The sequence below is a fragment of the Pelodiscus sinensis genome, chromosome 1, assembly GCF_052426305.1.
Source record: "Pelodiscus sinensis isolate ZL-2025 chromosome 1, ASM5242630v1, whole genome shotgun sequence".
Taxonomy (NCBI): domain Eukaryota; kingdom Metazoa; phylum Chordata; order Testudines; family Trionychidae; genus Pelodiscus; species Pelodiscus sinensis.
In genome coordinates this window covers 89,185,304-89,198,265 of record NC_143052.1, presented here as the reverse complement: position 1 = coordinate 89,198,265, position 12,962 = coordinate 89,185,304, and the positions used below count along the sequence as shown (strand labels likewise).

At 38.9% G+C, this 12,962-nt stretch overlaps 1 protein-coding gene across 13 annotated transcripts in view; it reads right to left on the bottom strand.

Annotated features, from left to right (window-relative positions):
• ATF7IP (activating transcription factor 7 interacting protein) overlaps positions 1-12,962 on the bottom strand; it is a 170,038-nt gene that overhangs the window by 98,638 nt on the left and 58,438 nt on the right. For 2 of the 13 annotated variants that reach the window (XM_075935194.2, XM_014575834.4), the window contains exon 1: positions 8,186-8,460. The exons of 5 other annotated variants lie outside the window; for them this stretch is intronic. In XM_075935194.2, the coding sequence (XP_075791309.1) occupies positions 8,186-8,274 (89 nt within the window). In that variant the 5' untranslated portion in view covers positions 8,275-8,460. Of the gene's footprint in view, positions 1-8,185; positions 8,764-8,838; positions 9,942-12,333; positions 12,532-12,962 lie in introns of those variants that run through there. 6 more of the 13 variants (XM_075935135.2, XM_075935186.2, XM_075935128.2 and 3 more) reach the window with 6 other exon arrangements.

Below are 12,962 nucleotides of genomic sequence, written 5' to 3'. Positions count from 1 at the left end.
CACACTCACTCAGTTCTTTACTACCAGTACATTCCAACAGAGGTTGGAGGGGGTGTTCGGAGCAACACAACTCGAAAAACAGCAGCTTAAAAAGTTTACTAACTTTTTTTTCTTCAAATGCTTGCTTGTGTCCATTAGGTGACTAAAAAGCCATATGTTAGGAGGTGGGCTAGGAATTCATGGACATGTCAACTGCAACACTGCTCCTTTTGAATCTGGCATCATCTACAGCCTATTGAATGATGGCATGGTAGGATGCAAAGGCACAGAGCAAAAACCGAACAGCTGCCCTGCATATGTCTCATATCAGATCTTATGCAAGGAAGTGACTGATTAAGTTTGAGCTCTCATGGAGTGCGTGGTTAGAATGGCTGGAGTGGTGATATTTGCCTGCTTGTAGCAATCCCAAATACAGGAGGTTATCCAGGGTGAGATTCTTTGGACTGATCATGGAAGCCCTTTCATTCTTTCTGCTATTTTGAGAGGACCAACCCCTTTTGTAAATGAACACAGCATTGTTCATTTACAAAAGAGGTTAGTCCTCTCAAAATAGAGGGCAAGGGCACGCTTAACCTCCAGTAAGTGCGGCCATTGCTCCACGGAATTCTTCTGAGGCTTTGGAAAACAGAATGGTTGCTACAAAATTGTGATGAGTGGGAGTGCAGTTGAATCTTGTCTTTGAAGAAAACTTTGTATGGTGGCTCTGATGTAAGGATCCTGATTTAAGAAACTCTTCTGGCTGAGGTGACTGCCTCCAGGAAAGAAACTTTCCAGGAGACAAGTAAGGGGCACAACACTAGCAATTCAAGAGATGAGTTTGTGAGACTTGACAGAACCAGGATTAAGTACTACGAGGGATAGGCTTGTGGACCTGAGGGAAGAGCTTTTCTAGTCCTTTGAGAATCCAAGCTTTTCTTATCATGAAAGAACTTGCCGTTTACCAGCAGGCAAAAGGCTGAGATTACTTCCAAGTGCAACTCAAAATGTAAGGATCAGACCTTGCTACTTCAGAGGAAGCAAGTACATCAAAACAGCCTGAAGGGAAGACTGAGTCAGAGAAGAATCTCGATGAGATGCTCATATCAAGAAGCACTTCCATTTGGCCTGGTAGGAAGCTCTGGTTGATGTCTTCCTACTACCTAGCAAGACCGGCTGAGCTTGCTCCAAACAGGTCTGCTCCTCCAGGTTCCATCTTGTAATACCCACACAGATTAAGAGAGGCAAGGTTTGGCTGAAGCAACCAGACATGGTCTTGCAAGGTCCTACAGTCAGAATGTCAATAAGACTATGGGAAGATTTCTTCAAATCCTCAATCTGTAGTCCCAGTTTAGCTGCTATTCACTTCAGAAGGTCCTGATGGGTCCTGAAGTCGTCCTATGGATCAAAGCTACTTGGTCTCGAGGAAGAGAGGCTCCTTCCTCTTCCTCAGTGATGTCAAAGGGAGCCACATCCTGAACGTTACTAATGGAGTTGATATCAGAATTGGAGTCCGTTGTCAAGCAGAAAGGAGGAGTAGCTTGCATCTCAGAAACAACCAAGAATGATTGATGAAGGGGAGGAAATGATACTGGTGGACAACACCAACGATTCCAGTATGGCCACTGCATATGCCATTGACCAAGTTTCTGCTGGCTATGACAATAATATAAACAGGTTAGTGGTTCCGAAGCATTCTAGGCTCAGAAACAGACTGTCATCATCCTGTAAATAAGCTATGGGGCATTGAAGGGGAACATTCACCTGCTCAGGAGGAGCCAGTCTACTGCAACCCAATCAACTGATCTACAAGGGAATGGAAGTAGGTCATGTCCTATGTCCAGATGAGTGGAAGGACTTAGCTTCCTGAGAACTCTGGGGTTGCAAGTGCCACTCTAATTTGGCCCTACCCCTTGGGGGCAGCTGGGTCAAATGTAAGAGAAGCAACTGTGACCTAGTACTTGGAGGGTTGCAGGGCTACTTGCTCAAATTTGGCTTGGCCAGTCTCCCATCATGATGGAGGAAAAGATGAATAGCAATTGTGATTAATAGGGGTGGGAGAGAGACCCTTTTCTGAACATTTCAGCTATACAATTACCTACAGTCTTTTCTCAGTAGTTAAATTCTTTAGACCTAACCCTAATTGTCTTGCCTGTAAGGGTTAAAACCATAGACAGTGCATCTTAGAGAGTCCCCAGGAATGCCCCATCTAGGTTGTATTTCCCAAGTTTATTGATAAGAAGGTCATGCAAGACTGTATCAATGTTTTACTAAAGTCTAGGTCAATGGTTCCCAGCCTGTGGTCCGCAGACCCCTGGTAATCTGTGATGGTACTATAGGAAGTCCAGGGAAAGTTTAAAAGTAAGTATCGATCCTTCCTTTTCTTTTCTCCTCCAGGGCTCTGTGCCAGACCAAGTGCGGAGTGCCGGGGCAAAAGCTGCCTTTAAGGATGGTATTTCGGCAAGGTGAGGGAAGGCAACAGCAATGTGTTCCAGGATTGTGGCTGATGTGAGAGAGGCATGCATGAAACATGAGCACTTTCCCCTTACTCCTTTAGTATCCAGGGAACAACATGAAAAGCAAACCATGTCCCAGGGCACACAGCTACTGCCCCACTACCCTCCCAAAATTCTGTTCTTGCGCCGTATCCTCCGTGGATGGGCACAAAACAGAGGGAGTGGGAGCTGAGGAAGCAGCATCGGCTAAGGGTCAGTCACATTTTAATAGACTGAAAAGGGGCCCATGTATTCAAAAAGGTTGGGAACCACTGGTCTAGGCATACCACGTCTACCACTTCCCCCTTATCCACAAAACTTATTATCCTATCAAAGAAAGCTATCAGATTGGTTTGACATGACTTGTTCATGATGGCTGTTACCGATCACCTTACTATCTTCCAGATGTTTGCAGATGAATTCCTTAATTATTTGCGTCTTTATCTTTCCTGGCACAGAAGTGAAGCTCACTGGTCTCTAGTTTCCTGGGTTATTCCTATTTCATGGGCACTATATTTGCCCCTTTCCATTCTTCTGGAATATCTCCCAACTTTTTGAAGATGAAATGATGGAATACAGCTTAATCAATGCATTTTAGCATTCTTGACTTGTGGAGGTGTGGAAAGATAGAATTGGTCAGAAGGACTATATGCTTATCGAGTTAGCGTTTGAATGTGTTACTCTCTCAGATTAATGTTAATGAGACTCCGGGCTTGTCATTTTTCAGCTTAAATTAGCATTCTAAGCATGAAAACATTTATAAAAAACAATCCTCTGCAAATATGATGTTATAACAACTAGGAAATTAATTGAAGGCAGCAGAAACCATTTAATTTAGCAATTTAAGACTATAAGATGAGACAAAGAACTAAATGTAAATAAAATATTTAAATTGTTTTTTAAATCAACAGATTGATAAAAATCATGATTTAAAAACATTCTGCTCAGTGATCAAATGATCTGTTATGATTCAAGACTACACATATTTGCATGCTTAAAAATAAAAAAAGATGATACTGTAATTGGAAACTGCTATGGAAAAAAGTGAGCTTTTCTCTTTAGTCCATTTAAAGAAGCTATCATGCCTACCTGGAACGCAACATCTTAGAATTTAATCATTCTGGATTTTCCCACTAAACATCAAGGTAGGTTCAAAGCCTATAGCCACTATATATTCTACTTCATAATTGATAATGCACAGAAACTTCCCGAATGAAAAAACAGTAAAAACTTGGGAATTGAGGCTGTTCACAACACTAAAAATTCCATAAACTCTGAACAAAATGTTATGGCTGTTCTTTTAAAATGTACAAGTAAATATTGATTTAATTCAGTGTTAAAACACTGAAGAAGAAAAATGCTACTTTCCTTTTTTAAAGTCATTTATGTTTAACACAGTACTACACTGAATTTCCTTTTTCCCTCCTTTGCCACTGCCCAATTGCATACTTCCAGTTCCAAATGAGGCAAGCAGTTGACCGGGTCTGTTCATATCTCTGCTGTTCTACTTGTACAATAAAGAGTATGTTTTTTCTTCCAAATTGTTTTTTGATAACACATTATTCTTTATCACACATTCTTATTATTTTTACTCTTTTCTACCAACAAAACTTTAGATGCTATAGTCATCATGAACAGGTCAGATTACAAACAGGAGGCTGCCAGGCAACTCTCCAACACCATATTCTACAGGCTAACTGTCCTATGATCCCACTGAGAAATACCAAAAGAAACTATATCATATGCATAAGAAACTCCCTACAATAGCACATGACCAAATATACACAGACACACCCCTAGAGCTCCATCCAGGAGTATTCTATCTGCTACCCAAGATCCATAAACCTGGAAATCCTGGTCACCCCATCACCTCAGGCATTGGCAGCCCTACAGCAGGAGTATCTGGCTATGTACACTCTGTTCAGATCGTATGCTACCAGCACTCATAGCTATCTTTGAGACACCACTGACTTCCTGAGGAAACTACAGTGCATCAGTCATCTTCCTGAAACCACCATCCTGGCCACCATATATGTTGAAAATCTCTACACCAATATTCCACAAACAACCATTTCCAGACTGGGGACAATTTACATCTTCCAGTCAAGAGGCACTGCTAGGAGTATTAGAGATATTACAATGAGTTTATTCTGGTAAACATGTAACCAATGACATTTTAAGCATTTACACACACTCTCTAGGGGACAGCTTCCACCTGCCCCACACTGCTGATGCTGCATCAGAGGCAGTAGCATGGGGGGGGGGGGGACGGAGCAGGTGGGAGCCAGTGCTCATGGGGAGACATCTTTTAAAAGGGTCTGGAGCTGGCTTAAAAACCAGCTCCCCAGAAACACCGGCTACTACTTCCCCACTTCTCCATGCTGCTGCCTCCAGTAGAGGAGCAGCAGTGGGGTGGTGGGCTGTGTTTAACCATAAAGTTAAACTGATGAACTCAGACTCATCAGTTTAACTGTTTGCATTTCACAACCCCAATAGGTACCCACATGGCCTCACAATATGCCAACATTTTTATGCCTGACCTAGAACAATGTTTCCTCAGCCCTCGTCCCCAAGCACCTCTCCAACTTATGCTACACTGATGACATCATCATATGGGCCCACAAGGAGGCCCTTGAAGAAATTCCACAGGATTTCAACAAATTTCCACCTTACCATCTACCTCAGGCTGGACCAATCCACACAAGAGATCCACTTCCTGGACACTGATGGTACATAATAGATTATGGTCATATAACCACCACCCTATACTGGAAACCAACTGACCACTATTCTTCCCTATACGCCTTCAGCTACCATCCATGACACACCACATTGTGTGCAATCAAGCCTGAAGATTCAACCATATCTGCTCCAATTCCTCAGACAGAGACAAACACAGTCAAGATCTTTAAAACTGAAATACCCACCTGGGGACGTGAAGAAATAGATTCACTTAGCCAGACAAAGTACCCAGCAGTCACCTATTGCAGGATGGGTCCAACAAGGAAAATAACAGAATACAAGTGATTATTACCTACTACCCCCAGCTTAAAACTCCTCCAGCACATCCTTAATCTACAACCTATCCAGGAAAACAATCCCTCACTCTCACTACCTTAGAAGAAAGGCCAATCCTCAGCAACAGACAGCCCCTACCCCGCAAGCCTGAAGCAAATACTTACCAGCAGAGAGAGACTACACCACAGAAAAACATGCAGGAACCTATCCCCGCAATAAACCCCTTTGCCAACTCTGTCCACATATCTATACAAGCGACACCATCACAGGACTTAACCACATAAACTGCACCAGCAGGAGCTCATACAACTGCACATCCACTAACATGATACATGCCATCAAGTGCCAGCAATGCTCCTCCACCATGTATATTGGCCAAACCAGGCCATCTCTATGTCAAAGGATAAATGGACACAAATCAAACATCAGGAAAGGTAACATACTCAAACCTATAGGGGAACACTTTAACCTTTGTGGACATTCAGTAATGGATTTAAAAGTAGCCATCCTTCTACAAAAGAACTTTAAAGCCCAATTACCAAGAGAGAGAGATTAACTGCATTTCATTTGAAAATTCAATACTACCAAATTAGGATTAAATAAGGATAAAGATCTAAACCAGTTAACACACTACAAAAGGCAATTTCAATTTCCCCTTCACTTGATTTTCACATCTACCCATCAACTGCTGTGAATGAGCCACAACCACCCCGACTTGATTAGCCTCATTAACACTGGTTCTACACTGGATAAGTAACTTCTTTCTTTTTTTGTGTGCAGGTACAGGTTCGACCTCCCTGGTCTGGCATCCTCAGGACTTGATCAGTCCTGGTTAAGGGATTTACCCCAGCAGTAGCTTGGCTGGCTCCCCACCTGCTGGCTGGGCCATTGTGCACCAACGCTCCCACTGGACTCCCCAGAATGTCAGGGCTCCTGCTGGGCCACCACACACTGCAATCAGGCAGCCAAACACTGTCCCCTGCCCTGAAGGACTCCCTGCAGGGCTCCCTGCTGCTGGCGCTCCACCAGGACCCTCCAATTCTGTAACATCTGTGCTAATGGATGTTGCCAGACTGGAGAATCCTAGTTTAGACAGTTTCAACCTGCGTTCCTATATCTCCCTGCCTCTGTAATGTCCACTGCTATTCATCTGATGAAGCAGGTTTTACCCACAAAAGCTTATGCTCTAATGAATCTGTTAATCTCTAAGATGCCAGGGGACTCGTTTTTGCAGATACAGACTAACATGACAACCTGGCTAAGACTACTTATATCTGAGTGACTGTTATTGTTAAGGCAGCACTCTGACAGGCAAAACAGAAATACATGTTTCTAAAATTGCATCCATATTGACACTAGGATCAATGTGTCAAAGGAGAACATCTGTACATGACTAAGTGCTCCTGAAGCACCAGCAGAGGGAGCAAGCACTCACATTTTTAATGATACCTATAAAAATAGTTTCTTAAAAAAATACATTTCAAAGCAAATATCTCCCTCAGATGTAGGATGCAATATTCCCTCAAATACATTTTAAATGATTATTTTCAATATATACATTAACATACATACAAAAATATTTAAAATTTCAAAAGCATGTGCACACAAATTCTCCATCTCTCCACAGCAACTTCAAATGAGCTGAAGACAAGTAATTTCACACCACTGGAGATGTTCATTTCAACCTAGTTTCGTAATGTAGAATATAAATGATACTGTGTATCCCCCCCACAATAAAAATTTTAACAAGGAGATGTGTCTTGAAATTAAAATGTGCATTAGTTTAAATAATGGAATAATTCCAGGTTTGGCTAATCTCTCTAAGGAATTAATTAAGAGGGTTTAAGAAGATAACAGAAGACCCGCCAACCAACTTATAAAATATAATGTGAAGACTGTAAGCGTCCTTTATATATGAACTAATAAGAGAAAAAGAAATAATTTAAATTGATAATCAACAGGACCACAAAGCAATAGGACTATACAATGGATTTTTCTTCTATGAATGTTTAATCAAAATGAAGTTTTCAACTACATATAGTAATTTTCCAAACTAAATAAAATATATCTTAATAGACACATGAAATTTCAATTACAATGTATACTGGAAAACAATGGATCTCTGTTTTCAGGTGTCTTACTTTTATAAACGTACAAATGAAAAGGAAACAATGTAAAATCAGGAATGCTACCTATTTGTTTTACTATATATGCCTTAGTCTAAATAATTAACACAAATGAGTATTTAATTTTTGTTAAAGTAATATGTATTTACTATATTATGCACAAACAAGAAACGTACTTGATTATTTTGATTTTTTTTAAACAAGGCTATCACACTTTGGCAACCAGCCAATTAAATGTATATTCTTTTTTTCTTGTCTTTTTCCAAAATAAAGATGCATCTTCCAATTCATTTTTTTTCCAGCATGAGAATGGATTTCGTATAAACTGACTTTGTGTCCAAAATATATTCCCTGAAAACCTTTCCAAAACTAAAACTTGCAATACATGTTTAAATTAATCTAAAATAAGTTATTTTTATAAGAATCCTTCATTTGTTGTTTTAACTGGCATGCACCTTTTACAGATTAATTATTGCAACTAAAGAACATTCAATAATAGCTAGCACAAACACTGAAAAGTTAAACACATTTCATTATACACAAGACTTAGAGCACAACTTCCAGCCATACCCATGAGGGAGCACACTGCAGCCATGTAACGGATCTCTTCTAGGCTCTGAGTGTGACAAGAAACAGCCAAAGCAATAAGGAAGTAGCATGCAAGAGACCGGTTCATACAGGTTTGGTCACATTCGTGCAAGCCAATCAGCAGTCTTCTTTCACATATCTATCTGCCCTCCCCCTCACTAAAAAGGGAAAGGAGGGAATATTTTCAAGAATAATTCTAGAAAAAAGCTACACTTACCGAGGACATGCCTGAACAAAGTATCTAAAACCACTGGTATTTTCAATACATATACTTAAACTGACACTTTAGGATATTAATACAACCAATTTGCCTATACTTTAAGACTCTTTAAATGGCGTTTGAATACTTCCACAATTTTAAATTACATGATCAATTTGCAGCAAAGAAAGTACTGGCACAGGTGCCTGACCAAACAAAAGGTAGCTTATATAAATCAGGCATTTTTTATCTCAAGGAAAGGCATGTGTATAGTGATGTACAAAATGATTCTTGTATATAAATAGAAAAATATGCAAGAGGGTGGTTTCCATAAACAAACCTTTTTAAAAGTTTGCATCGATGGCAATCATAATTATGACACACCAACATGCACAAATATTGTGTATATCTATTCAAATTTACTTATAACAATTACCTTCACCTTCTTTTTCATACTAAGCGTGAAAATCATATATAGTTCTGCTTCAAACAGGCAAACACCACCAGGAACATCTCTCCAATAATACCTACAGATTTTTCTCCCTACTGAAAGGCAAATGACCAACATTCAACTGGCCAGTGGCTATATGGTAAAACCAAATATGTGCCAATGTGTTTTTAACAATACATGAAGAACCCCGCTTTCAGCCAATTAGAGAGTGTTCTCGTTCCCTCCCCCAAGTCTTTTGCAGGAGAGATCACTGCTGTGAAGCAACAAAGGCAGGCATTAGCATAGCTGGTATGGATTAGCCTACAATCCTCTGCTCTGCTCCTATGAGCAGCTCAAGAGCTGCTCAAAAAGTTAGCCAATCAGCAGCCAGCTTTCTGAATCCTGCCTGGTAACAGGAGACAGACAAAGAGAAGGTTATGGAAAGCAATGAAACAAGCTGGAATCCAAACAGTGCACAATGGTTCTTTGCATAATATAGTCAATCTAGAACTGCGTTCGCATAAAATCCCAAACGTGTATTAGCCTGAACCACCATAAAAACACCGGTCAAGGAGCAAGAACTAAGTGGAGGAAATAAAAAGGTGGTTTTCTCTATCATCCTGTAAATCAGTGTCCTTATTTATCCAGATATGCAAGTCTAGTAAGCTTTCCACATAGCCAGCCAAAGAAACAAGAAGAGCGAGCACAAGAGATTAGAGCACATTGTTCTAGATGCAGACTCAGACACCAAAGTAAAGAATGAAAATTGCATGGAACATGCATTTCTAAAATACAGTTCCTAAAAATTAGTTTTCAAAACTGTAATGAACAGTAGTAAGTTAAAATAACCTGGCAATCATTTAAAAATGCAGAGAGATAATAACTGTATCCTCATACACAGAAAAAAGAAAACATAACACTGTTTCTGTGTGAATCAATTTGAAAAAAGGACAGGTACTAAGATGTTTTGCACCAATGATATGTTTGGATACCGCTAACATATATTTTCTCAAGTCTAGCTTATCTGATTGGAGTTCAAATTGCAAAGTGTACAAAATACGAATCACCACCTACCTGGAGCCTTTCACAATTACATTTATTTTTAAAATTTAATAAACAGAATTGCCAATCTATTATATGACAGCTGCAAATACATTTCTCTGCTATATATTACTTAAATTTTTGAACTGGCTTAAAGCTAAAGCTGTGTGTTACAAATTTAACTTTATATTATTTGTCTATGTCAATTTTAGGATAAAAATTTCTTACATAGTTTATTTTACAGTTTACTTTATTTTCTAATAAGAATATTAACATACTAAATATGGGTCAGTTCTAAACCTAGCACCACTACTTTTAATAGACTTGTTGCTATTTATATTATTGAGATTTCAGTGAAGTGATTAAGTAATAAACAAGTTCATAAACAAACATTCTTTCCCCTTTTAGTACAGAGAAGTCTTGTAATTTTTCAAACATACCCAAGAGGGAGCTTGGTGCAGCAATTTTCTTAGTTTACGTAATCTTCCCCATAGGAAAAATACATCAGCAGTTGCTTCATTGTTATTGTTCTGGGAAAGGATCAAAATACCTTATCTGATTGGCTCAAATCAGCAGTTGTCTGACAACCAATCAGATATCAACTCCTCATATCCTGCCCAGCAACAAGGGAAGCACATGAGGGTACGACCAAGAATCAAGACAGAGTGTGAAAACAAGTTTGGCTGAACTATTATACATAGAAAAGTACATTTTTTCCAAAATACATGCTACTGCCTAAGCAGAAGCCATTTTTCTGTCTAAACGAAACAACGGAAAATTTAAGTTCTGCTTCTCTCAAAGCAAAACCAATTGGAGCCAACATAAAATCATTTTTTATAAGTGAGATTTTCTGTTACGGCACAATTCAGCAAAGCACTTAGCACATGTTTATGTCCATGCCTACATTACTCCTTATATGGCAAAACTTATGCCACTCAATAGTGGAGAAAATTCCCCTGAGCAACAAGTTTCACTGGTATATGTACACGTGTATACAGCCTCTCCCATTCCGATACGCCCGAAAACTCCAGTTATCTGAAGAAGTGGGCTCTGCCCACGAAAGCTCATACCACCATCTACATGTTTTGTTAGTCTATAAAGTGCTACCAGACCATCTGTTGTTTTTTTAAGTTTATCCATTCAGATAGTGGCACTCATTAAGCTGGTTTTATTACGTTGACGGGAGAACTCTCCCATCGGCACAGAGTGGCTACATGAGCAATCTTACAGTGGCACAGCTGTACAGATACAGATGTGCCACAGTAAGTTTGATAGTGTAGATATGGCCTCAGTGAGGCATTTAAGCATGCATTTAAAAGTGATTATGACTAAAATATGATTAAATGGTTTGCTGAATCTAGATCTTAGCTAACAGAATTCAAGATTGAAGTATTTTCAACTTTTCGATACCATTTCTATTTCAGGAACAGTTTCTTCAACCTCAAGGTAAAAGCTTGGATTTTGCCTCATTTTTTGTCTTGTGTCTCCTGGATGTGCTAAGTGGCTTAATGAAACAGTAACTGTGACGTTAGTTTTAGAACGCTCTCCCTACATTACAGGGCAGCTGCTCTGAGCCTAAATTTGTTCTCAGAATTACAAGGCATATTTGGATTATGAAAATTGGCAATATTTCATGAGGGGAATTTAGTCATAACAACAAGAATTGCTAGCCTTCCCCCCCCCCGAACTATTGTGGAGTTTTACTCTTTACAGACAATAGAAAAATTCAGCTTTCCATAAAATGGAATACATCAAAGCTCTACATATAAATTTTGATACTGCTACACACTTGTAAAACAGCGGAAATGAATATTCAAACACTTACAGTGATCCAAATAAGAAAGCAAATATGTTTGTTTATAAGTAAAATTTGAGTTAAACATAGCTTAAAGATGAGCTAGTACATTTCAAAACACATTTGTGGTGTTTTTTGTGACTTATGCACATTTTTGACATAACAGGATTAATCATTACCACTACCCACGTGACAACATAATTAAACAATATCAAGCGGAGTTAATTATTTCACAAAAGTTGATACATAACATCACAGTTCCTATAGAATTAAAGATATCTAATACCCAAATGAAATGAAACTATGCAACATGCACACAAAAATACAGATTGGCTAGTTCAAGTGTGCATTCATACACAAGGTGTAAGAAAAGATTACAGCTACTACACCAAGAAAAACTTGAAAGGTATTTTAAAAAGTCAATTTTGCTTTTTGAAGTTTTTCTGTACATTGTAAGATTATCGTCTAAACCACACCTATATTACAGAAGAAATACAATGAACACTTATACAAAACATATCAGGACTAAAGCCACAAGAGAACATTAACAGATATTAGAATTCACTATTCCAAGTTAGGCCTCTTAACCATAATATATAATGTTCTGCTACAGTTAACTCAGTGTGCACTCTATTTACTGACAAAAGTAAGGCAATTACACTTACATTTAGAAAATCTTTCTTCTAAATTAGTCCACAGTCTACTTGCATCTAACTGCAATGATGCAACTCTGACCTCTTAGCCTTTGCAACTGTGGCATCAGACAGCGCATCTCAGAAGAATCTGATGTCATTAGAAGCAGCCCTCTGAGGTCACTTGTCAGACATAATGAAAAAACAGAGTAAAGAGGAAATGGCAAAACACTGTAAAATAAACAGGAACAGCATTAAGAAATTGTGTTTAACTATGTGACATGCAAACATTAGTATTTTAATTCTTTTCTTTTGGTAGCCAAACATAGATATTTGAAAATACACCTAAAAGAGCATTTGTTTGCATTTTTGTGAAATTGAACTTTAATATGCTATAAATATACTAGGCTTGTTTTTCCTCTAGGGAAGATTTGCTTTCTGTAGAGAGATGATATACACCTGCTGGGGTTTATTTTGTTTGCCTGCTTGCTTACTGCACACCTGGTCACTTATGCCCTGCCACAGATACAGGTTACTACTGAACACACCAAATCCATCAAATCTAATTCAAGGAGGCAAAACTTCAAGTTCTGAAGGAACAAAATGTTTTATTTCCTGTAACTAAAACTTGAAGATTGATTTTTCTTTGCAGGGAATCCATT